This window comes from Chionomys nivalis, chromosome 17 (genome assembly GCF_950005125.1).
Source record: "Chionomys nivalis chromosome 17, mChiNiv1.1, whole genome shotgun sequence".
NCBI classification, from domain to species: domain Eukaryota; kingdom Metazoa; phylum Chordata; class Mammalia; order Rodentia; family Cricetidae; genus Chionomys; species Chionomys nivalis.
The window spans coordinates 49,230,750-49,256,825 of record NC_080102.1 but is presented as its reverse complement, the minus strand read 5'-3'; the positions used below and the strand labels follow the sequence as shown (position 1 = coordinate 49,256,825).

At 41.1% G+C, this 26,076-nt stretch overlaps 1 protein-coding gene across 1 annotated transcript in view; it reads right to left on the bottom strand.

Annotated features, from left to right (window-relative positions):
* Positions 1–25,831, bottom strand: part of Pdzrn4 (PDZ domain containing ring finger 4) — a 154,625-nt gene extending 128,794 nt beyond the window's left edge. Inside the window, exon 1 of the mRNA XM_057791965.1 lies at positions 25,730–25,831. Coding sequence (XP_057647948.1) covers positions 25,730–25,798 — 69 coding nt within the window. The 5' untranslated portion in view covers positions 25,799–25,831. The remainder of the gene's footprint in view (positions 1–25,729) is intronic.
* Positions 25,832–26,076: the final 245 nt, after the last annotated feature.

Genomic DNA, 26,076 nt, shown 5'->3' with positions numbered 1-26,076 from the left:
TCTCTGCCAGCCAATGACCTTTAAGAGGTTGAACCAGATTAGGGCGTGACCTTTTGGGTACCTAGAGAAAACTACCAGCTCGCCTCTTCCCTCCCCCTCCCCGTCTGTCTGTCTGTCTGTCTGTCTGTCTCTCTCTCTCGCTCGCTCGCTCACTCGCTCTCTCTGTGGTTCCTATGATACATAGCTGAGATTGGAATTTTCATTCCTGTTTCTTGAGTTTGCCCCTAATAATAAAGAAAATATAATTGGTATATTTTGGAGTTAGCCTGGGATTCTTTGACCTGTGCCCTTCAACAAGAAACAAACAAAAGAAAACAAAACAAAACAAAACAAAAAATCCCCAAATTTCTTGATGAAGTTGGAAGTGCTATAGACAGTCAAATACTCATTTATTCTGCAGGTGGGTTTAGAAGATCAGCGTAGGCAGGCTGCCTGCTCTCATATTTTTTCTAAACACAAAATACTGTGAAGTTATCTTTACTCACGAGCAGTGGTTCTCAACATTCCTAATGCTGTGACCCTTTAGTACAGTTCCTCATGTTGTAGTGACCCACAACCATAAAATTATTTTTGTTGCTACTTCATAACTGCAATTTTGCTACTGTTATGAATCATAATGTAATTATCTGTGTTTTCCAATGGCCCTAAGCATCCGCTACGAAAAGGCCATTTGATTCTGGAAAAATCATGAGCCACAGGTTGAGAATTGCTGCTCTAGATTATTCTGCTGGAATTGAATAAGAACCAGAGGTTTGGTTTAAGAACTGCTTCGTTTCCAGTACATGGAAACACTGTATTAGGAAGCTCAAAATCAGTGGGACGTGCTTATTTTCAACGCTGGGAAATTCTCACCTGAAAAGTGGGTTGGATTCGCAACACTAGAGGCAGTAGGAAGTGGGTCATTTCCTTGTTCTAAATTTCAACTTAGATATTTGAAAACCAGGGTATGTATTGACTCTGTGAGTAAGTTCTTGTCAAGGCTGCAACCAACTTACAAACAAACAAACAAAATCAGCAGTAAAACATGTGCCAGGCAGGCTATGTTTATGATCTCCTGACAGAAACTGTATAAATAGGGAAAATTTACCACTCGTTCACCAGAACCTAATGAAGCACAGCTAAGATCTCACACATTCCATCCATCAAGCAGGGAATACCGTCGATCTCTCAGCTTCATGCAGAATAGAACTGTTTAGGTCACATCCTCTGGAACAAAGGCCATTTTATTTTTCCTTCCCTTCGGTCAAAACAGCAAAACTGTAATCGTACCAGAAGTTTCCATTTTTCTTAAGCTAATGTTAATTTAATGGGTAATTTTTCCCAACATCTCTAAATGTAGGAGGTGCAGAGCTACAATGCCCCCGAAAATCAATCAGTTTCATGAATTGTGGTGTGCGAACTACAGTTAATTGATGTTTGTTGCGTGGCAAAATGATTTATAGTGTCTAATAAGCATTTAGAATTCAGAGTTTGTTCATAGCAGCTTCCTGGAATAGCAGAATCCTGGGGCATATAAGTCTATTCGTGGAGGCGATTGAAAACCCAGCATATTCTTAGCCGTAGAATCCGATCCAGCAGGATGAAGCACCAAGGAACAGAAATACTTCTGCAGCTAAGTCTGGTAACGGCTAGCTGAAAGGTGGCTGTGTGAGAAGGCTGAAATACATCCCAGATTTTAGGCCAAGGCGTGCTTTCCAATTTCTGAATGTTCATTTCTATTTCTGAAAGCTGCGTTCCTGCGTTCGCCAGGAGAGGCATATGGAGTTTCAACGACTCGCTCCGTTGCACATTTCTAGCTTGCGTGTGAAAAGGCATTTAGAAAAATTGCAGCAGCTTGGATCATATGTTCAGGTCCCTTCGCAGCTTTTTTTTTTTCCAAGCCAAATCCCTTCCCCCATTCTCATTTTTTCTTGCCTAGACATTGGGATTTCTATGAAGCTCATATCTTTCTTAGCATCTTCAGGGGTCTCAGAGGGTACCCTGAGTCCGCAGAACCTGGTTTATCTTCTACAGCTTTCCAAATTCCTCCAGGCAACCCATCTTTGTATCTTGAAGCTCCTTATGTAATTGGGATGAAAAACAAAACAGCTATATTCCTAAAACTAGGGTTCAAATCGTCTGTCTTTCCTTGCTAAGAGAGATCATTGGCGGTGTGTGCATGGGTGCATGCAAGTGTACATGCATGTGTGTTCATGCATCTGGAGACCAGAGGTTAATGTTGGGTATATTATTCAGTTGCTCTCATCTTATTTCTTGAGACAAGGTTCCCCACTGAATCTGAAGCTCATTGATTCAACTATACTGGTCAGTAAGTTCTAGGGATCTGTCCCCCAACACATCCCCATGCCCAGATTTTATGTGGGTGGTAGTGATCTGAACTTACAACCTCATGTCTGTGAAGACAGTTTTCTGACTAAGCCATGTCTTAATCCTTAACCTGTTGTTGTCTTCACTTTTATAGAATATCTGATATTGGTTACTTTATACAGAAAAGAGGTTCCATTTTCTTCTAGCTTTGGGGAGGGGTCTAAGGCACGCCCATCTGTTCTAATCTTCCTATTGGCTGCATGAGGACATGCCAAACAGGAACCAGCCAGGTACAGAAAACCTCAGCACTTAGTCACAACACATTACACATTCTCAGGAGTATATACTTTCTTTACTATACATTTTTTTTTTTTGTCCTGGAACTAGCTCTTATAGCCCAGAAGGGCCTCGAACTCACAGAGATCTGCCTACCTCTGCCTACCGAGTGCTGGGATTAAAGGCGTATGCTATCACTGCCTGGCTCTCTGCTATAAACTTTTATTAAATCACTTCTGAGGGTGGCCTGTGACATGATACATTCTATCAGCCTCACCTCATAAGGTTCCTCCACCTATCCACACAAAAAACTAAACTTCTAACAGGTAAATATTTGGGGGCACACTTCAGTCACTTGTAAACCATAGTACTTCAAAACACATCATCAATCTTCTTGCTTTAGAGAAAGAAAACTCAGGGGCTTCAGGCTGTCCCATATCCTGCTGCTGGATTTTCAAATGACCCGGGGCTGGACAGTTTCCCATGCTTTTATATACCTCCCTCAGTCATCATTCCCCTTCCTTTCCAGGTTAGCAATTAATTAATTTTGTCTCTGAAGATGCTAAGCCCCCATAGAGTCTCATTCATGACTTGAGTCCATTGTCCTGCCATCTTTCCTTCCATCTAGAAAACATTTCAGCAAACATGGGTGTTTAACCGGACGGTCACCACACACTGGATCAATTATTTCTCAGGTTACCAAAAAGTTACTATTGATTTTTAATTATTTAAAAGGGCTATATCTGAAGTTCATCAATTGAATTATTTTATTTTAATTTAAAACAAATACCATGGTTCTTGTGTCAGAAAAATAAAAAGAAGCATGGAGCTTGGGTCCCTAGAAATTGGTTATGAATATATGGCTCAAATGGGTGGAGAAACCAACGCTTTATTCTCTTTGACAAAACGGGGTGGGGGAGGAAACATTATTCATCAGTTTGTGGCTTGAGTGTTTCTCTGATATAAAGTAGGGAGGAGGTTAAGTGTTTGTTTCAGCATCTATTAGAAGGGTTGAAATAAAATCGTCTTTCCAACTTGGAAACCATCACGTATTGCTATGGAACTCCCTTTCCACCTGTAAGCATTTGAAGTTAAAGGTACTAGAGGAAGACACAGTGCATACTTTCGGGGTCATTTTCAGAGAAGTCATATTTGAGTGGTACAACCTACATGCTACACGTTCATGAAGGAGCACAGCACAATCAGAGGCACACCCTTCGTGACATAGTCAAGTTAGCCTTCCTCCCCACTTCCTGAGACATTGCCTTTTCTCCGCGAGTGGGCAATGACATAATGAGAATGAAAAGTGTTGAAAGAGATGAAACACATTCACATGAGAATAATGAATTAGACATGGATTCAACAAAGAACACGAGAGTGTATGCAGTAGAATCAGCTCCAGGGGTTTCACACAGATAAAAGCGCATCTCTATTCTAAGAAAATGGTTCCTCCAAGCTCACCTCTGATTGGCACAAGTCCCTACACAGTACTAGAAACAGACACAATGTTCAGCCCTGCCTTTTCTTTTGGCTTTTACATTCAATCTATTAAAAAGTAATAATTTTTAATTCTCCGTATGCCTCTCTTTTTCTCTCTCTCCCCACAATGCTTTACTTTGTTAATTTCTGTTGACTCAGTTGATACTTATTGCTTAATACCTAGATTCCAGGAACACTTCTAGTCATAGTATCTTCGTTGATTTCTTTTGTTATTTTGTTACTATCAAGAGAAGCACAGGATTGAGTCACTTACTAGCTGGACAGTTAGGCAATAACTCACCTGTCCACCTTCAGTTGGTTTCCGTCTTTATAAAATGGGGAAACACCCTGTTTGCCCCACACAGATGATAAATCTGGGGAATGTAGCCATAGGAGAGAAGACAGAAAACGTTTGCAATTGCTAAAGATGTAACCATTAGCTCTTCGATAAACTTTTAAAATATACTGGATAAGAACAAAGCTAACTTGGGTAGAGAAAAAAACGACTGGTTCCAGTTTAGATGATGGTGAGAGGCTTTGGGGGTGCAGCACTATCTGGGAAAGTGAACTGACATTGTTCAGGAGACACTGGAAAACGTGACACTGAAGATTCTGGGGCAAAGAAGCTTAGAAACAAACAGAAAAATGAACAAGATAATGTCACTGGGGCAGAAAGGACCTGGTGGTGGAAAGTGGATAAGAACTGTGAGAAAGTGGGACCCCAATGAGCTGGGGGGCTGGTACTAAAAGAAAAAAGAGAATGAGGTGAGGAAGGGAGGGAGGAATGTGGAAGACGTATAGTAGGAAAGACGCTCCTGGCTTCAGCACTTTGTACAGAGTAGGGGTGGGGCAGGTGGGGGACTCAGCTGAGAAAAATATGGCCTCCTCTGTAGAAGTGCAATGGAAAGCCATACTTACAGACAGTGCTTTCCATTAAAATAAGATGGGTTTAATATTGAAACATGATTCTGAAATACACATATCTTGGTGACAATACCCAATACATATGAAAAAAATACTGATCCACAAAAGTATTTTAGAGGAAAAATACACAGAGCTTAGAAAAGATGGCAGTTCATGAAGGTTTCTCCAGGTTAGTCTGTGAGACTGATGGACAGAACCCTAACACCCCAGAGATGCTTAAAGAACACACAGTATATTTTCATTTTTCTACAGGTTGACCACCAGTTATGCCAGCACCATTTGTTGAAGATGCTTTCTTTCTTCCATTGTAAACTTTTGGCTCCTTTATCGAAAATCAGGTGTTCATAGGATTGAAGTTTAAAATCTGGGTCTTCTATTCGATTACATTGTTCGACTTCTCTGTTTCTATGCCAATACCAAGCTGTTTTCGATACTGTAGCTCTGTAATAGAGTTTGAAGTCAGGGATGGTAATGCCTCCAGACATTCCTTTATTGTATAAGATTGTTTTGGCTATCTTGGGTTTTTTGTTTTTCCATATAAAGTTGATTATTATCCTCTCAAGATCTGTGAAGAATTTTGATGGGACCTTGTTGGGGATTGCATTGAATCTATAAATTGCCTTTGGTAGAATTGCCATTTTTACTATGTTGATCCTCCCAATCCAAGAACAAGGGAGATCCTTCCATTTTCTGGTATCCTCCTCACTTTCTTTCTTCAAAGACTTAAAGTTCTTGTCAAATAGATCCTTCACTTCCTTGGTTAGAGTTACCCCAAGATATTTTATGCTATTTGTGGCTATTGTGAAAGGTGATGCTTCTTTAATTTCCCTTTCTGCTTCCTTATCCTTCGTGTATAGGAGGGCAACTGATTTTTTGGAGTTGATCTTGTATCCTGCCACGCTACTAAAGGTGTCGCTTATGTACACTATCATATCATCTGCAAATAATGAAAGTTTAACTTCTTCCTTTCCAATTCGAATCCCTTTGATCCCTTTATGTTGTCTTATTGCTATTGCTAGAACTTCAAGCACTATATTGAAGAGGTATGGAGAGAGTGGACAACCTTGTCATGTTCCTGATTTTAGTGGGATGGCTTTGAGTTTCTCTCCATTTAATTTGATGTTAACTTGCTGTAAATAGCTTTTATTATATTTAGGTATGACCCTTGTATTCCTAATCGCTCCAAGACCTTTATCATAAAGGTATGTTGAATTTTGTCAAATGCTTTTTCAGCATCTAATGAAATGATCATATGGTTTTGTTCTTTCAGTTTATTTATATGATGGATTACATTGATAGATTTTCATATGTTGAACCAGCCCTGCATCCCTGGGATGAAGCCTACTTGATTATAATGGATAATTTTTCTAATGTATTTTTGGATTCAGTTTGCCAGTAATTTATTGAGGATTTTCACATCGATGTTCATGAGTGAGATTGGCCTGTCCATATCTATCACCATGCACAAAACTCAAGTCCAAATGGATCAAAGACCTCAATATCAATCTGAACACACTGAACCTGATAGAAGAGAAAGTGGGAAGTACTCTACAACTTATGGGCACAGGAGACCACTTCCTACGTATATCCCCAGCAGCACAGACATTAAGGGCAACATTGAATAAATGGAACCTCCTGAAACTGAGAAGCTTCTGTAAAGCAAAGGACATTGTCACTAAGACAAAAAGGCAACCCACTGACTGGGAGAAGATCTTCACCAACTCTGCAACAGACAAAGGTCTGATCTCCAAAATATATAAAGAACTCAAGAAACTAGACTTTAAATTGCTAATTAACCCAAATAAAAAATGGGGCACTGAACTGAACAGAGAATTCTCAACAGATGAAATTCAAATGGCCAAAAGACAGTTAAGGTCATGCTCAACCTCCTTCGCGATCAGGGAAATGCAAATTAAAACAACTTTGAGATACCATCTTACACCTGTCAGAATGGCTAAAATCAAAAAACACCAATGATAGCCTTTGCTGGAGAGGTTGTGGAGTAAGGGGTACACTCATCCATTGCTGGTGGGAATGCAAACTTGTGCAACCTGTGGTGATTTCTCAGGAAATTTGGGATCAACCTGCCCCAAGACCCAGTAATACCACTCTTGGGAATATACCCAAGAGATGCCCTATCATATGACAAAAGCATTTGTTCAACTATGTTCATAGCAGCATTATTTGTAATAGCCAGAACCTGGAAACAACCTAGATGCCCTACAATGGAAGAATGGATGAAGAAAGTGTGGAATATATACATATTAGAGTACTACTCAGCAGTAAAAAAACAATGACATCGTGAATTTTGCATGCAAATGAATGGATATAGAAAACACTATCCTGAGTGATGTAACCCAGACCCAAAAAGATGAACATGGGATGTACTCACTCATAATTGGTTTCTAGCCATAAATAAAGGACATTGAGCCTATAATTTGTGATCCTAAAGAAGCTAAATAAGAAGGTGAACATAAAGAAAAACATATAGTTACCTGCCTGGATATGGGAAGTAGACAAGATTGCCGGGCAAAAACTGGGAACTTGGGGGTGGGGTGGGATGGGGGTAAGGGGAAATGGGGCGAGAAAAGTGAGAAGGGGAGGATGGGGGGAGCTTGGGGGAATGGGATGGTTGGGATAAAGGAAGGATGGATATGAGAGCAGGGAAGTATATATCCTAATTAAGGGAGCCATCTTAGGGTTGACAAGAGACTTGACTCTAGAGGGGCTCACAGGTGTCCAGAGAGATGTCCTCAGCTAGTACCTTGGGCAACTGTGGAGAGGAAACCTGAAATGGCCCTATCCTATAGCCATACTGATGAATATCTTGTATATCACCATAGAACCTTCATCTGGCGATGGATGGAGATAGAGACAGAGACCCATATTGGAGCACCGGACTGAGCTCCCAAGGTCCAAATGAGGAGCAGAAACAGGGACAACATGAGCAAGGAAGTCAGGACCGCGAGGGGTGTAACCACCCACTGTTACAGTGGGGCTGATCTATTGGGAGCTCACCAAGGCCAGCTGGACTGGGACTGAATAAGCATGGGATAAAACCGGACTCTCTGAACATGGCGGACAATGAGGGCTGATAAGAAGCCAAGGACAATGGCACTATGCTTTGATCCTACTACATGAACTGGCTTTGTGGGAGCCTAGCCTGTTTGGATGTTCATCTTTATGGACCTGGATGGAGGGGGGAGGACCTTGGACTTCCTACAGGGCTGGGAATCCGGACTGCTCTTCAGACTCGAGAGGGAGGGGGAATATAGTGGGGGGAGGGGGAGAGGAGGGAGTGATGGGGAGAGGAGTGGGGAGAGGGGGAGCAAAATGGGAGGTGGGGAGGAGGCGGAAATCTTTTCAACCAAAAAATAATAATAATAAAAAAGAAAACACAGTATAAATTGCCAATCCGATCTCTCTGCTCCTAGAATGCTATTGTTATCATATTGTTGTATTTGGTTTTGCTGAGACAGTTGAAAGGCCATCTGATTTTCTCACAATGACCCAAAAAGGTGGTGGCAGTTTTTCTGAGGCCTGGAGACACGGTTGTCTGCTATGTATATTTCATGGACCCATGCTTTGTCTCCTCCTGGCTTCATGGCTCAGATTTCTAGCTTTCATGGTCTGTAACTTATGAAGTGATATTATTGTCTTTTCTGTAGTATTATGTGCCAGTTTATTAAACATGTTGTCTATTCAAAATCTTCTGGGGTCTTAAACTCCTTTTCCCTTTTTGTGAAATATTTTTAATGTTCAATTTTGAAATTTATATTTCATCTCAGTCTGTACAGATGCATTTTATATATTTTTTTGAAATTTTAGTCTAACTCACTGCCAAAACAAGCCACAGAGATCATTTTATATGCTAAGAGAAAATAACAACTGTGGTATAGACTTGAAGGTTTAAGCATATCGTTTTGATAGTATTGAATATAACTCTTTAACAATGTGCAGACCTGTGTGTCTCAGCATGGTACCCTTTAGCCGCATGTGGCTATGACAATTTAAATTAGCTAGAATTAATCAAATCATAAGTTCAGGTCTTCAGGTCCATAGGCCACATAGCAGCTGCCGAGCAGCCCTTTGTGGCTGTTACACTGGACCACATGGGTATCGACAACTTCTTTGACCCCAGAAAGGTGTAGCTTACAGTGCTGGCTAACACAATTGTTTCACATAAGTGAAAAGACTTGCCTCCAGCCTGGATGTTTCCATTTGCCGGACAGTTAGTCCAAGTGTTTGTGTGGCATAGGATCATTAGTATTGCTGAAAATGTTGACCAGCCAGGCTAAGCTAATTTGACAGCTGTTCACAGATACACTCCACGGTCAAAGTCCAAGAATAGCTTCTGTCATCCTGTGACCAAGGTCAATAGGGGGGAATGTCTCTTACTTTCCTATCCCCACCCCCAAGAGGCCACATTATCCTTTGAAATTGAAATCATTCCATAGGTCCCTGGTCAGTCAAATTCCCTCAAGGAATTCACCCAAAATAATCTATTTTATATTATTTGTTTAAGTTTGTTTCTGTTTGAACTTTATAAACAGTAAGACACACACATACACACATACACATACTTTAAAGCCTGTGACTCTCTTATGTCTTCAAAGAAATGCTATTCCTTTAACAGAAACACATAAACCTCTTGGGGGACAAGCAGTGCAGAGGCCAAAGCCCATAGCCACTGCTGCTGGTGTCCAGGACTCACTGTTCCTATAACACATTGAATAACATAATTAAACAAATGTTTTTTGAACATTTCAGATATAGCTTGCTGTTCTGCAATTTGTTGAACAGAAAGATAATATTCAACGGATCCAAGAAAAACTTTGGAAGATGGGGCCTTCCACAATCATGATGGTTTTGGCTTCAGTTTACAATAAAGGTAAATTTAATTATCAGCTATCACAGAACATGAAATGAGCCCTTATGATATCTCTCAGAAGGAAAAAAAAAAGCCAACACAGAAGGCACCTGATCTTGCTGATTCTGTTCCTAAGACTTCATCAAAATATCTCCTGACTGTAAACAATGTTAGAGCTAAATTCATCTTGCAAAGATCAAACATTCCAGGGCAGTAATTTCTAAAGCTAAATAGACGGAGGCCCCTGTGAGTTGGAGACTGTTTGGTAAACCTGGCTAATTAAAGCACTTAACAAATGAGGAATCCACCCTCTAAATCTCTTGTTGGTACTAGAAAATTCTCATCTGCTCTTTCAGAGGGATAATCAATTGAAGGGCACATTTTTCTTTTCTTTGTTCTTTCCCATCAATTTTAATGGGTACAGGACATCAGTCACACAAAATGTAATGGGACAAGAAGATGGATGAGTACATCTGGTACATCTGATGCCACTAGTCACGGGACGGGGACATCCAGAGGAGGTGACTGTGGCAGTGCAGGGTTCAACAGTATGGCCTGGACATATTTAGTGAGTGTGGCTGTGTGGCTGTATGACTTGGGATAAGCACTCAGTCTCCACACACAATTCATACATTTCCACAGGTCACGGTTTCAAAGTCATATTCCCCAGCACTTGCTCTAGTGACAACCTTCAGAAAATGACTTAAATTGACCACCCAGTGGATAAAGAGGAGAAGAATGTCCTAACCTTAAGGAGCCCTATCATGCCCTGTAAGTGACAAATACCCTTTGGAAGCAGCATTTATTATGGCCTAGAAAGTATGCCCCTACTACAAGTTGAATTGGTGTATCCTGAGGCATGCTGAGTGCTGAGATTCCCTCTTCAGAACCAACTACTCTCTCCCTAGGGCTGGGGTACAGGCTGCTGCTGCCTGGCATCTCTGTGCTTAGCTTGAGGGAGCCCCATAGTTCAAAGCTGCAGCCACTCAATGGGGCAAGCACATCCAAGAGCAAGGAAGGCAGCCATGCAGAGGCCTGACTGTTTTCCCTGGCTGGAGACCTCTGTAAGGTCAGCTCAGCCTCAGCCTCACCTCATTCTCCACTCTGAGGGATCTCTGCTGAGGCTGACCCCAGTTCTCTAATCTCCCCTGCCCAGTCCTCTCCTCTTTCCCTATCTGCTATTGTCCCTAATGCTGCACGCTGTATATTGTTACCATGCCGAACTTGCATAGGTATAAATATGCTTTATTTACATTTAATATCTCAGCATATTATGTCTAATATTTTAATAAAAGAGTTAGAGTCTAGTAGAACTTAATGAAAGGTATCAACACATTCCATGTCGGCCTCATTTGCTAGGAATGGTAGGTCATTTCAGAGGACCCATGGTAACACCAGGACAATATGATCTCTTATTGACTACTATTTATGATTATCAAGATATATTACCAAATAGATAGTTCTTAAGGTTCTATTTGCCATCTCTCTATTGTTTGTGGATGTTATAAAGGCAGTGATTTGGTCCAGGATATTAAAAACTAAACCTTTATGAAGTAGATCAACAGATGAATGTACAACTCAGATTAGTAAAATTGTTTGCCTCTCCTTTAGAATTTCTCATAATCTCTGACACCCAGATCATTCTGGCCAGGATGATGTGAAAACTTCAAAGCAGCCAATGTAGAGCAAACTTCAAAGGGAGGAGCCAGGTTTGAAATTGTTGGGGGATGCGGCAGAGAATGACAGCTAGGTATTTGTGGTGGGGAGAGAAGGGGGCACACCTGGGAGCAGCCGTGAGCACACCAGTGATGATGTCATCAATGTGTTCAAAGGCATGGTAGGGACAGGACCAATGTCTTAGACAGAAATCTGTAGTTTATCAAGAGTATTACTTGGGTATGATCACCTTAGAAGTAGCAGAAAAGATGTCTGTGTACCCTCTTCCTTCAAAGTCTCATATTGCTCTCTTAGATCTCAGTTCTCTTCCCGCAGAGCAGGGCCTGGTTTCCTTGCTCTCCAGAAATGATAGAGACAGTGTGAGAGACAACAGAGGCAGTTGTAAGAGATTCTTAAGTACATTTTGTATCAATGTGCTTTTAGTTTAATTTTGACAACTTTTCAATGGTTTGCCTTGCCTCCAAAATTAGCTAGAAACCTAGACAAATATCTATTCCATGTCAGTCACTCTTAGCTACACTTATTAATATGCTCTTGTGCGTGCAGCACTATGTAAAGAAATCTGTAACATTTATACTTTTCGGGAAGGCACTGATCCTGGCTAATATGGTTCTGGAAACGGCTAACCAGCCAGGTAGTCTTCGCCGGTGAAAGAGGAGCTTATTTTTCTGGGGCAACTACACCAAGCTTTATATATAAATATATTTAACGGAAACTATCTTGGCCTACTTTTCAATTGTATCTACTAACTTTGCTCAGTAGAATATGCTGTAATGCTGAATAAAATATAACTTTGTAACTTAAGTTTTTAAAGAAAGTTTTGTAAAGTTTGGATAAATGTACCTAAAATAGGGGTATTCCCTTTACATGTAGTTCCTCAAATGTTACCATTGATCAAACAGTAAAGCACCACCCTCCCTCTGCCTCTCCTGATTTTCTTGGACTAGGGTGAGCTTCTGCTCTGACAAAACAAATATGCTTGGCATTTTTCTAGCTATTATCTCAGAGTTAATATTCATGGGATAGGAAAGTTAACCTTGGATTTAATACACAAATGACTACCCTTTCTGAATGTCCTACATAAAGTTATCTTATGTAGGCCGTATGTAAAGTATCATATGTGGGCCATGAGCCCCTCCTGCAAAGCTAGATCGATGCTTGCTCTTTAAGGTAGGTTAGCTTCATTTTAACTACATTCTTCATGGACTCAAAAAATCCTGGATCCTAAAATCATGGCTTTAATAAGAATAGTCTGCTGTTCTTGGAAAAATACATTTTTAAATTGAATTATTACTTATAATTAATATTACTTATACCTTAAATTTTTAAAAATATTTTCAGCTTTTGTTTTCTATGATTTTAATTAACATGTTAGCAATGAATAAATTTTCACATCAGTGCTAGGACAACTGAAGCCCAAAGGCAGCATCATTAAGGGAATTGCAGGAGGTTTGCAGCTTATTTTACATCATCACCTTAAGTTCTTGTTAACCCGAAGGTGAGGATGTGTAAAGATAAATAGTTCAACAATCCAAGCCCATGTTACTATTTCTTAATGGCTACATAAATCATTAAAATAAAACAAACATTAAACTACTCTTATAGCAAATATCTTATTCCATTTTACAGCATAGAAGGAAGCAAAAGAAAAAATTATGACAGATACTAAATCAATAATCAATTCATTTAATCATACACAAAGTAGTTCTGTTTATTATATAAAAACAAAACATGTCCTATTTTAAGTACTCAATTTAAATGTCCATCTATAGCGCAGCAGATCATCACACAAAGCCACCTGAGATCTGTGTCTCTTTTTGTCCTCCAGATCCAGTGTTGCCTTTCTCAGCAGCTGTTGGTACAGCCTATATTACTAGATGCTTCTGGACAGAGGAGGCCAAAACCTCATCTCATTTGGTTTCTGTGTCACCTTCATCACCCGTTCTGTTGACATCATTTAGTCACATGTCCTAGACTCAAGAAACACCTATCAGGGTAGTAGGTATGACCCTCACGATGCAGAGAGAGAAGACAGAGTCTTTAGTCTGCAGAGATCTGGAGGCCACTGAAGATCATGCGGATACAAAGTGAACATTTAGCATTGAATATTTCGGAAAGAGAAAAATAAGCTTACTCATTTCAAGTATTCCAGGAAGGTTACTTGGGAGAAATCATGCCAGCCTCATACCTGAGGAATGCTACAACTTAGTTGGAGGGTACTGGGGATTCCTCTCCTCTTCCTAGACCAGTGTTTCTTAACCTTCCTAATGTTGTGACCCTTTCTTGTGGCTCCTCATGTTATGGTAACACTCAACCATAAAATTACTTTTGTTGCTACTTTATAAGTGTAATTTTGCTGCTCTTATGGATCATAATATGAATATCTGATATGTAGGATATCTGATATGTGACCTCTGTGAAACAGTTCAATCATCAAAGGGTTGAGGTCAAGAGATTGAGAACTGCCATCCTAGACTAAGCCTGTATTAGTTACCTGACCTGCTCAGACACCATGTAAAATAGTGACATTGCTAGCTTGAAGTAGAGCTAAGCCCAAACAGAACTATCTGACTGTGTTTAAACTTTGGAGTTCTGCTGAAGAGGAGGGCTGAGAGGAGCAAGAGCCTCTGGGTTGGGTCAGAGAAGACTTCATGAGGTAAACCTGGATTGAGTCATAAGAACTAAGGGTTTTGTTTTTAAAACAAGTTTAGACACTGTAGCCAAAAGAGATTTGGGTTGAATGACCACAAATGGGAAATTTTTCATTTTAATTACAAATAGGGGTTTACAGTTGGGTTTGGCTAAAATGTGGGCTGTTAAGAGAGAATGAAGAAAGAATGTTAAAAACAATGAAGAGGCTGGGCGGTGGTGGCGCACGCCTTTAATCCCAGCACGTGGAGGCAGAGGCAGAGGCAGGTGGATCTCTGGGAGTTCGAGGCCAACCTGGTCTACAAGAGCTAGTTCCGGGACAAGCACCAAAGCTACAGAGAAACCGTCTTGAAAAAACCAAAAAAAAAAAAAAAAGAAGAATGTATAGTCAGATAAGGATTCATAGAAAGTCAGGAAAAATAGTCTCTCATATTAATAATCTTTCATAGAGGAAAGAGTTTGATTTAAACGAGCCAAAGAAATGGTGAATGGTGAAAGGTCATAGAAAATATATTTTCTCTCCGTACACCAGAAGAGGATGTACGGTGGATTCATTGAATGAAAATTTTGAATAGTTTCTCTCATCCTTTTTCTTCCCTTGTTTCTCTCTTCCATGCCATGCTATATCATCCTCTTTGTTTGTTTGTGGTAAGGTCTTGCTACACTGTGCTCAAACTCTTGTTTATCTGTCTCAGCCTCCCAAGTGCTGGGCTACAGACTCCGCACCACCACACTTGATTCCTGCCTTTTCTCCTTCTTACTCAGATATTTCCCAAAGGCTCATTGTGTGCCACATGCCCAATAGTTGGGGATCAAGTCAAAAGGAATGGAGCGTGTGGTTTTGTAATAATCATAACATGGATGTTACGATGAGCTAGATCCTTATTTGAAATTCAAGGTGTTCCCCTTGCTAGCAGTATGAATTTGTCTTAAGATTGCTTTGTGTTTCTGTTTCCTTGCCTGTAGAATGGGTACAGCGTTATCTATCCCCCAAGGTAATTATTAGATGGAAATGAGATTAAAACTAAAAGAGCTAGTCATTATGGCATTCTGGGAATAAGCTATACCCTTTAAACATACAATCTCATTTAATCCTTAATGAAACTCTTCAAGGTTGATATTAATCCATTATATAATGGCTAATGAGGTTATATAACAAAATTACAAAGGCAGGGTTGTTTAATATTTTGGCAATATACCTTAAGAGACAATTTAGAAGAACATTTTCACTGAGGTCACCCTTGTCTAGGTGAAGTCAACTTCAGACACCAGAAACATGAATCACTAAGGAAGTACAAAGAATGCATCAGGAGTGGACGATACATTCATCTACTGCTGATTAGTTCGGCATACATGTACTTCTTCAAGTTAAGTGTGAAGCAATCAATGTTTCCACATGTTCTATGATCTGACTTGCCTGTCTCTGGTTGCATCCTTTGGGCGCACAGTACCCTGCCATCACTCGAGGCCATTTATTTTGCAAGGTAAAGCTGTCAGTATTAATCTCGTCCCTGATGTCAGTCAAGCTTTCCTTCCCATCTTCCGAAGAATGTGCCCTACAAGTCATCTTCCCGTGGCTGTTTTCTTTCTTTCAATAGATCTTAAACTCCAAATGCCTTTAATTGAATCAACTTACAAGAGGAACAGGAGTGTAACCTGGACTTTAGCGCTTAACGAAGACTATCCTGTTATGATCCCACTATAATTATTGCCATGTTGCTTCCCAATGTTCTTTAGACTGCCTATCCGATATAGCAATGACCTTTCATAGGATGTCATGGTGTCACAGTCAGCTTAGGACATCATAATGGCATCATGATGGTACACTCCTTGAAGACTACCTTTTGGACTTACGTTTTTATTTATTTTTTTTCTATCCTCCATACAGTTTATTAGAACGTTGAACACAATGCAAGTACGGCATAAATGCACTCTCTCAAACTTTTTTTTAACTTAAAAAACTAATATGAACATTGACTACAATGATTGGTCCTTCATTTGTGGTTTATCAAACTGTAGTGTTTCAGAAATTCCTCTTTGCTAACCTGTCTTGAAAGCATCACTTTGTTAAATAAAGGAACCTGGAGCTGATTCTTGTGAGACTGGGGAGTGAGTGGTTAGTTCAGAAAAATATCTAATTGAGATGAAAGAAAAGTTTTTGCTGTTGTTGTTATTGGTGGTTTTGGTGTTTTTTTTTTTTTTTTTTTTTTTTTTTTTTTGCCGCAGAGTTTTTCTACAGAGATACATAAGGCAGTAGGGAGAAAGGACTTTCCAATGGCATAAAGACCCATAAGACAAGATTTACAGCTTGTTACAGAATGGCACACATTAACAATTAGATGTTATATGTGGAAACTAAAGAGAGCACAGAGAACATGGGGCTGCTACTGCTTAAGACTTTTATTGAAGGAACAAGAAACTCTTCCTTTAAAGCTTATATTCTATAGCGGGAGAGATGGGATTAGGAAAGAAGAAACTACTATGGAATAAGGAAGGACATGAGGCAGGTTATATGATGACTTTAAAAATGAGTCCTTAGGAGACACATCTGGGCCTCCATTACCAGAGCTACCACCCAGTGGTTCCTTAGCCTGTGGGTCACAAGAATGATGCTGAATCTTCTGAAGATGCTTGGTCTAGGATTAGTAAAGGTGAGCGATATTGGTGAACAGTGAACTAAGGGCAAAGACCCTGCTCTGGCTCCTATTCCCAGCCGTGAATCCTGATCAGTTCCAAAGCACAGATCAATCCCAGAACCACAACCCAGGGCCTCTTCTTGATTACCTACTGATTTAATTCTGCTGCCTTCCTTCATCATTTAGGAAGATTGATTGAGCACCCAATTAAATGACTTGTGAAGATTCAATATGTGAGGATCTACTTATATAAAATGAATGTACTGAACGCTGATTGCTGTAGAAGGATTTTTCACTATCAATTAATCTTTATACTTAATTACTTAACTCTTATAAAGTTAAGAAACTACTATTTGCTAAAGATATGCAATCATTTGTTACTAGCTAACGTGGCTGGAAATGAATAATAATTGTACATATGTTAAGTAATTATGCAAATAGCATAATATATTTCAGAATTATATTCAATAAAAATTGAACTTAAAGAGTTTTCTTATTAGATTATCCTACTCACCTAAACAGTTCAAACAGTTTGAATAGTACAATATTTTGGCATTCTTACAAGATCAGTTTTCAGTAACATGTCTCTCCTCTGTGTAACTTAACAAGGAAAATGTTTTCACCTAAATTGCTATGCAATTAGAGATGGCTGACCTCTAATGTCTAGATCAATTAAGTAAATGGCAGGAATTTAAAGTAATAATATATATTTTAGTATTATGTGATATTTTGATCTTTCCAGTAGAAGAAGACACTTTACTTATTAAACTTATATAAATTAAGTAGAATTACTAAAATATTTCTAATTTTTTCTTGCATTTACTTATTTGTATATTTTTGTGTGTGAATGTGTGTGCACATGTGTGCCAGCCACGGTATGTGTGGGTGTGTGCATGTAGACATGAGAAAGCAACTTTGGTTCAGTTCACTCTACCATGGATTCCAGGGGTCAAATGCAGGTCATCAGGATTGGTGGCAGTCACCTTTAACGGCTTAGACATCTTGCTGATTTTCAAATTATTTATTTTCATAAAAAGTTTTATAAAACTAACACTGAAGGGTTTTTAAACACCTTGAATTAAAGAGGGTCTAGATAAAGGAACTATGATACCTTTCGTGGTACAGAGGATTAAACCCACGCTCTTGGACACAGTAGGCAAGCGTCTTGCTACTGAACTATTCTTCCCATGCTCCATACTGAACCCACCACTATCTAACATGGTGGCTCGAGATCTTAATTTTAAACGAAAAGCAAACAAAACTTTCAACTTTAATCATCACAATCTTAAGTGATTTTGCAATCAAAAGAGAAAAGCTACACTCACATGTTAGCAGTAACTCCATCTCTGATAACCTGCCATCTCTGAACTCCAGGGATGTGTGGCCTACCCACCTTGGTATTGAATCTGTTTCTGGATTTTTCTTTCACGTTTCCATGTTACCATGCTCTGTCATCACCAGGTCAGGTGCCCCAGTAAGTACAATCTGAGACAGAATGAAGTGTGTTCCTTTCTAAGTATAACCCATGAAGATTTTGGGCAGGGGCCAGAAATGGGACTGGGTCACAGGGCTGAACTGTGAGGGAGAACCACCAACAGCTGCAGGGAACACCTCAGTTCAAATGACATTCACAAGGTTCCAGGTCTGACCAAGATGGCTATATGTTTGTATGTTTCATATTTTCATCAGTCATCTCCAGATGTGGGGCTTCCAGGAAGAGGAATGACCATGGGTATATGGTTCTCTGTAGCTAAGAAGCCCACAAAGGGGCCTACAGAAACATCTTTAGCCGCCTGGACTCCCAGGAACTAGAACCAATTGTTCTTCCAGAGAGGGGCTGTGTAACACGTGTCAAGTACCCTGTGCCCTTCCCCATCATCCCAAAGCACTACCTGTGCTGGCTGCTTTCTAGAACTCCCTCCTCTTAGCTCCTCCCACAAGTCAGGTCATTCTCAGCCCACAAGTTTTGTTTTCTGCTTTCCTTTTTTCTCCTTTGTTGTTTCTCTGTTGTGTCTTCATGACTCATCCATAATTCTCCCCCGTTCTATGTTCTTCCCTCTTGCCTGGGCACCTTCAACAGTGGTTTATGCCAAGGTTTTGCTTATGCTATTTGCTATTCCACTTTTGGGGGGACCATGAATGGGCCCAGAGGTCACATCCACAGATTTCTTCCCATTCCTAGGACTTACTTTGCTTCTCTTACTTCTCTTACTGCTCTCTGTCAGTGTAAGCACATACAGTCTCATAAACCAGACCACCTTTGACTTTTCCTTCACCCGAACTCCATGTTTTCCTCTTCATGAGTTCTTTCTCCATTGACTGACTGGCCCTTGGCAATGGCTTCCTAGTGGATTTTTTTTATGTATTCTTGCTGAAGCATACCACCCACCAGTCTAAAACACACAGCCAACCTCTCACTGCTTTCTCTCCCTTCCTCCATCCAGAAAAAGAAGAAGGAGAAGGAGAAAAAGAAGACAGAGAAAAAAAGGAGAAGAGGAGGAGGAGGAAGAGGAGGAGGAGGAGAATAAGAATGAGGAGGAGGAGGAGAAGAAAAAGAAGAAGAAGAAGAAGAAGAAGAAGAAGAAGAAGAAGAAGAAGAAGAAGAAGAAGAAGAAGAAGAAGAAGAAGAAGAAGAAGAAGAAGAGCAGGAGGAAGAGAAAAAGTAGGAGACAAAGAATCAGAATACAGGGAGCTCTCCAGTTTGGTCTTACCCACTCTCTGGCCATGTCTTGAGTCCTCCTACCTCTTTAGGTTTTTACACACTTGCTTAGAGTTCCGTTATACCAGATACTTTACAAGCTACTGCCTGTTTGTCATCTCTGAGGAGTTCTTCTATTATTCCATTTTCAGTTTTCCTCGGTGTCCCCCTGTTCCCCATCTGCCATCCTGACACCTTTGCACCTCTCTAGCCACCCATCAACGAATCTGTTGGCTTTATGCTTCACTCAACACGTTATCGAGCACTATGCTTACGTGTCTCCCCTCTGCTGTCAGTCTGTCTATTTCTCAAAAGTAAGGACTGCTGAAACTTTTCTTGTGTTCCCATTCACCAAGGTTAGGGCTTGACATATATTTAAGAAGGCACTGTTTGCAGAAAGCTTATTGAATTGAATAGCGTGGCTAGAGTCCTGTCTTCTGTTGGACAATCAACAAAGTGAGACATTAGTCGAACATGTCCTCACTTTTTCTTCTGGTAAACAAAATGGAGGTTTACTACAGGGGTGTATCGGGAGCAGCAAAATGAGATCACTTTGACAAACAAGTACTCATTCTTTGGGCTTCTCTTTCCATAAAACCCACCTATTTGATTTCTCTGAAGTCCCTGATTTTTGCCTGTGGCTGGAGTTTTATAGTTGACACTATGCCTTAGGCTCCTCAGTCTAAGCAAAGCACCATGTATCTCTTTCTGCTGCAATCCCATTACTAATGATCTGTTTTCTAGACTACATTTGTGACTCTGAAAAATATATTAAACGAACCTCCAATCTCTTGTTCTTGGTGGCTGCCCTTGGTCTAAGCAGCTTCCAGGTATGCAGCTGTGAATGGGGAAGTTTGATTCTAAGGCTGCGGGTTAGCAAGGCATCCTAGCTTATAAGAACACAGGAGCACCTGACCTGCCTTCCATGGGTTTCCACTTCCATAGAACAGTGACCATGCTACCAGCAGACACGGAGAAGGGGTTCTAATGGTACACAGTGTCAGGAGCTATGCCCCCCCCCCAAAATTATTATAGGGAGCATTGCCCTGAGGAGTTTTGCAGAGGGCTCCACTTCCCAATTGTATTGAGAATTGTTTTATTGACAAAGCCTATCCCACACCCAAATTAACTGTTAATAGAGAGCTATCTGTTAGTGGAACCCGCCTCACATTCCAAACTATCTAGAGAACTAGGTGTGTCAACTCGTGACTTCCTGACCAAGGAATCGTGACCGATCATAACCTCCTGGCCAACGACCTCGTGACCAGCTGGACCACGCGGCAAGATCCAGTGCCCTGGTCCCCAAAGCTCCTCATCCAGGGGCTATATAAGCTGTAACAATGACTCTAATAAACGGAGGCTTTGACAAATTTGCCTAGCCTCCTTCCTCTCATCAGCCCATGTCTTTCAGGTGGTACCTCTCCGTGACCCTGGAATAACTGACCAGCCAGGTGGGTTACAGACCCTAGACAGAGTAACCTGTCAAGGCGGTCTACAACACAGGATCTACAAGGACCCTGAGGACCCTATAGGGACATTAGCCCACTTGAGCACGTGGTTCTGAGAGCTCTTGTCCTTCTTCCCAATTCCCTCTGCCATGCTAAAATCATTGCATCCCTAAAGCTAGCCACCAAGGTCTATTCCCTTATCTGGCCAATCCCACCTCCTGAGACTGACTACCAAGTTCCAGCTATCAAAGTATTGAAGTCCAGCAATCAAAAGCCCCCTTTGACTCACCTAATTAACATGCCCAATTAAAACTAAACACCTCATCCTAACATGGGGTTTCCCCTTATACCTTTATAAACTGCCATTTTCCTATGTGCCATGTCTGTCTCTTCTCTATCTAGAGTCAGTGCTTTGTCCCTCCAGGACAAATACCCCTTCTCTGTTCCCCTTGTTCCTACCCTCTTTCCCTTGTCTGCTGTCTTTTATCTTTGTCTCTTTTTCCCTGCCCTCTGTCCCTGTGGGGCAAATAAACCTCCTTTGAATGGAGAACTTGGTCTTGCGGTATCTTGAGCCAACATGGAGGTTCCCTACAACCTTGAGGGGGACAGCCAACTAATTGATCCTAAAGTTGACATTCTTAGTGCAGTGGCAGAGAGAATAAATAAAAGGTATGGGTGAAGAGAAGGAAGCCAGGATGACATAAAGTATAATCGTCTGCAAGGCCGCTGTGTGAATAAGCACATTGATATCTCTTTCCAGCCAGTGGTTCTGAAAGCAATGAGACTAGGGTTTGGAAATGCGGTGAGAGTTGGTAAGAAGTCCCCACTTGGGCTTGCATGCTGTTAGAGGAAAAGAGGTATCTCAAGGTTCCCCGACAGGTCCCAGAGAAAGGTAACTCTGAATGAAACTATATTGATTCGAGAAAGACTACAGGCTAGAAAAGATGGTATCATATTAACACGAAAACCTATGGGCAATGGGGCTGGGGAGACAGCTCAGCACTTGTTGCTATGCCTGGTGGCCTGAGTTGGATCCCCAGAAAACACGTGGTAGAAGGAATGACCAACTCCAAGATGTCCCCTGACCACCACATATGGCCTAGTCCAAACCTGCCTGACCTTAAACATGGACAGGCAGACGGACATGAACACACAACAAATAAACAAGCAAAGTTCTTAAAAGATGGGAAAGAGTTACAGGTTCCGGAGAGAGTGCCCAGGACTGTGCTTCAAACACAGGAAGTGATCATTTGGGTTAGGTCTTAATTTTGCTTTTGAGTCAGGCTACTACACCGTAGTTCCCAAAATCCTCAAACTCACAGCAACCCTCCTGCTTCAGCCTCCAAAACACTTGAATGATAGGCATCAGACACCATGCCCAGTGGTGTTTGTGTTGTTCCCTGTTCAGGCTATGTCCAGTTCATGTGGCAGATACATGGATGCAAGCAGGTGAGGAGGGAGACCTCTTTGCTGTGCCCAGTTATTCAAATAAACAAAATACCCAGTCTTATATAAAAAAAAATATCCCTTCAAAAGAGAGCAGGCTCATGGCCCTGACTCTGCACAGAGACCCACACCACCTTCTGGCTTCCTGAGGTTGAAGGCAAGTTCATTTCTTTTCTGTCATTTGACAAGTAAGAACAGAGCTTTGCATAGTTCCTTTATCAACATTAAATGGCATCTTTCATAAACACCTTTTATGGCAAGAACGTGGTCTTTTAAACATTTACTCCACTTTGCTCGCTGCTACTAGGCATGCCACTGATACTTTTCTCATTTAATCAATCAGAAAGTTACACTTAGCTTATATGAACAACAAGGCTAAGAATCCATTAGATTAAGCACCAGTGTTGGCTGTCACTCAAGAGAACAGGTGCTAATAGGGACAGAAATGCCTGACCAGCTTCAGCCAGCACTGGCGTGGTGCAGGTGGTCATTTAATCACATTAATATAAAATGGGCAATTCGGCTTTTGTCAATAGAAGGCCGTTGTTTGAAGCACCCACTTATTAATTCTTAAGAGGTTAATGAATAACCCACTTTGCATAAATAAATCACTGTAGGAAAACAGTCGTGCCCCGGCACATGTAAAAGTTAGCAGATGAAAGGTAAATGACACTGTTTAGTGGGAAGGTCACCTTATCTGTCTCCAGTCACCATGGTGGCTTCATACAAGACCCCGACCCACCCAACCCCAGCTGAAAATAATTTTCTTGAGGTGGCATTCCATCTCTTCTGCCAACTGAAAGCCTTGGCTTTTTTGTAAGAACAAAGATTAAAAACATCACCAAAATATAAAAGACATCATCTGCCACCCGACTATGTAACTCAGGCTGCCTCAGCTAGGCTCCTCAGCGAACACACTACCTCTTTTCCTGCAGTCATAACCCTGTTCCATTCGGTCTATTTATCAGCTCACTAAATCCAGAGAGGAAATGTGAAAAGTTCAAAACCGCAATGATCCTATCATAAAGAAACATGCATCTTGCTGGCGGGAACACATTAGGTATTCACTGCTAATTTTGAATCATCACACCCTGCCCTCCCTACCCCCCATAAGCCAGAATTTTCTTCAGCTCTTCAAAATTCCAAAGAAACAAAGATGCAGGTGAGATGGGAATGGCAGGAATACAAACATAGAGTTTGGGGGGAGTCGGGGGTTCATGCTTCATCTCAATGTAGTTGCTAGAAACCAGACTCCACTCTCAAGGAGATTCTGTGAACTGTATTGGCTCTTAGGGGGGCAGCTATGTGCCCTCCCAAACACCTGGTCAAGACCCTGCAGACTTTCATGTGTGTTCTAAGCCTTTTCTCTCAATAAAAACAGGAGGTAGTTCGCAGCCCATCCGTGTATTATATGAGCTTATCATTGCTTTCCTTTGATATCTTATCTATCCATTAACTCAACAGAAAGAAGTGGCAAGGCTGGGGATGCGCTGCAGGAAGGCCCCTCTTGGAAAACGCAGGCAAGACCTTTAAGCTGAGGTTTTAACTTATCTGGTGAAAGCCAGTTAAATGGAAGCTAATCCTTCATTTCACCCTTTTATTAAAGACCATAAGTACTACAGCTTGGGAGTAGAGAGAATAAAATAAATGGACGGAGAAGTATAAGCAGAGGCAATAAGGAACTAGGCTTAGCTGTTTGCTCAAGGTTTGGGAAGCACTTGAAGGTAAAACTCCCAGAGAAGCAGACTCAAAATCCATAACAAAGGCTCCTGCTTCAGAGAAAGCAACTGCCTGCTGGATGCAGGCAGGAACCCTGTCTGCCCTTCGAGGATATAAACATCATATGCCAGGCATAATTGGGGGTGTGAGTTCCCACCACCACCATAGTATGCTTTTATATATTTTGGAATTGAGATGTAAAAACCACCAAGAACAGAAAGATGAGCCCCCCTTCCCTGCTCCTGGACCACAGAAAACCAAGGCGGGAAGTCCAACTCTAAGAAGCAAACTAAAGGAGAGTGCTCCACCTGGAGACTGTTTTCAAGCATCAAAGGCAAACATCCTAGAGCCCGCTTTCCTTTAGCCCCCACTCGCAAGTTTATAGGTTTTCTTTTCTAAAGGAAAGCCAAAGGTATTGCCCCCCGGTGTAATTAACAATGTTAATCTTCTTTTTCCTCTCTCTGGTGATAAAGGAATCATTTTTTTATATTTAATTAATGCAGAGGATCATTTTGGAAAGTGGCTAATGAGCCTCTGATCACATTACCATGAAAATGTGCATTAACATTGCAACTGAGGAGGCTGTTTCATGTGTAGCAAATCCACTTTGTAATTAGCCCACTGTGAAATGAATCACGTCTGGGGGACTCAGAGGGAGCCAGGAAGCAGTGGGCACTTGGCTACTGCTGGGCCATAGACCACCAACGTCCCAAACACTGCCTTTTCAGCAGCAATACTGTCTAAAGACAGAAGTGGTCCTAGGCTAGAAAATAAACTTTATTTTGCCAGATGAGACATTTGCATGTGAACGCCACTTTAAAAAATAGTCAACTAATAGAGTTACATTAACAGTATAGAAGCTGTCCGGTTTCCTTATGTTTTAGCCAGAAAAGCCCTCAGATATGCACTGAAGAGATGCTTGAATTTCTAAGATTTTTTTTTACTGAGTCAACACATGCACCCTGTAACAAGCCCTTGCAATTAATTTATAGTGCTAAACACACAGAAAATAGTGCAAGGATGCAAGAATAGAGGATAAAAACAATTCCTTGTTATCTTTCTTAAGACATGTCCTGTGGTTCCCTTTATACAAAAATACCAAGTCTTAACCCAAAACAAAAAAAATGTCTCATTAACCAGATAATTTCCTCTGGCTAACCAGATTTGGCAAGAAACTTTTCCTGTCTATTCAAAATCGCTGCGACCACAGACCTATTAACTCCCAGTACTTATGCAGACAATGATACAATTGATTTTCAAATGTCAACATGATCCCCAAACCAAAGAGTTCTCTCAAAAGATTACAGTCAGCGACCCCAGAGCTGTTCCTCTGACTTGACAGACATCTTGGCTGCAGATACCCAAAATGTTAAAAGACTCCCACAGGAAGTCATCTGAAGGGGGAGTGGCAAGGAAACGGAGAACTGCCACCCAAACCTCAAATAAAAAAAAAAAAAACCCAAACAGCAAGTCTGCCCTCGATTCCGAAATGCACTGAAAGACAAAAAAAAAAAATCAAGCCAGTCAGACATCATTTCCCTTTGCTCAGATGAACACAAAGCCTAGCTGCTTCAGTTGCCGCCTGCAGAGCTACACTCACCTGGGAAACTTCGTACAGGAGTTTGTAGTGTTCCTCTCTTTTCTGAAAAGTGCACAAATTGCAGCCCATTCTAGGAAGCAGGGAGAGAGCACAAATCTTCGAGCTTCCCCAGAACGGCAAGGCAAGCGAACTGAAAGGGAATCACCCTCCAGACTTGAGTACTGTTTATCATTAGTCACTTCGGTCCAGAAACAGACGAACCGCTGTGAGCTGAGAGCAGAAGCCGGGAGTGCATGCTCTCTGCCTTCCCGAAGTATCTTGCACTCAGCGATACACACAGAGTTTCCAGTCAGTTCATGGCAACACTCCCCCTGTCTCCGCATCAGTGCACATGACTACACAGATTC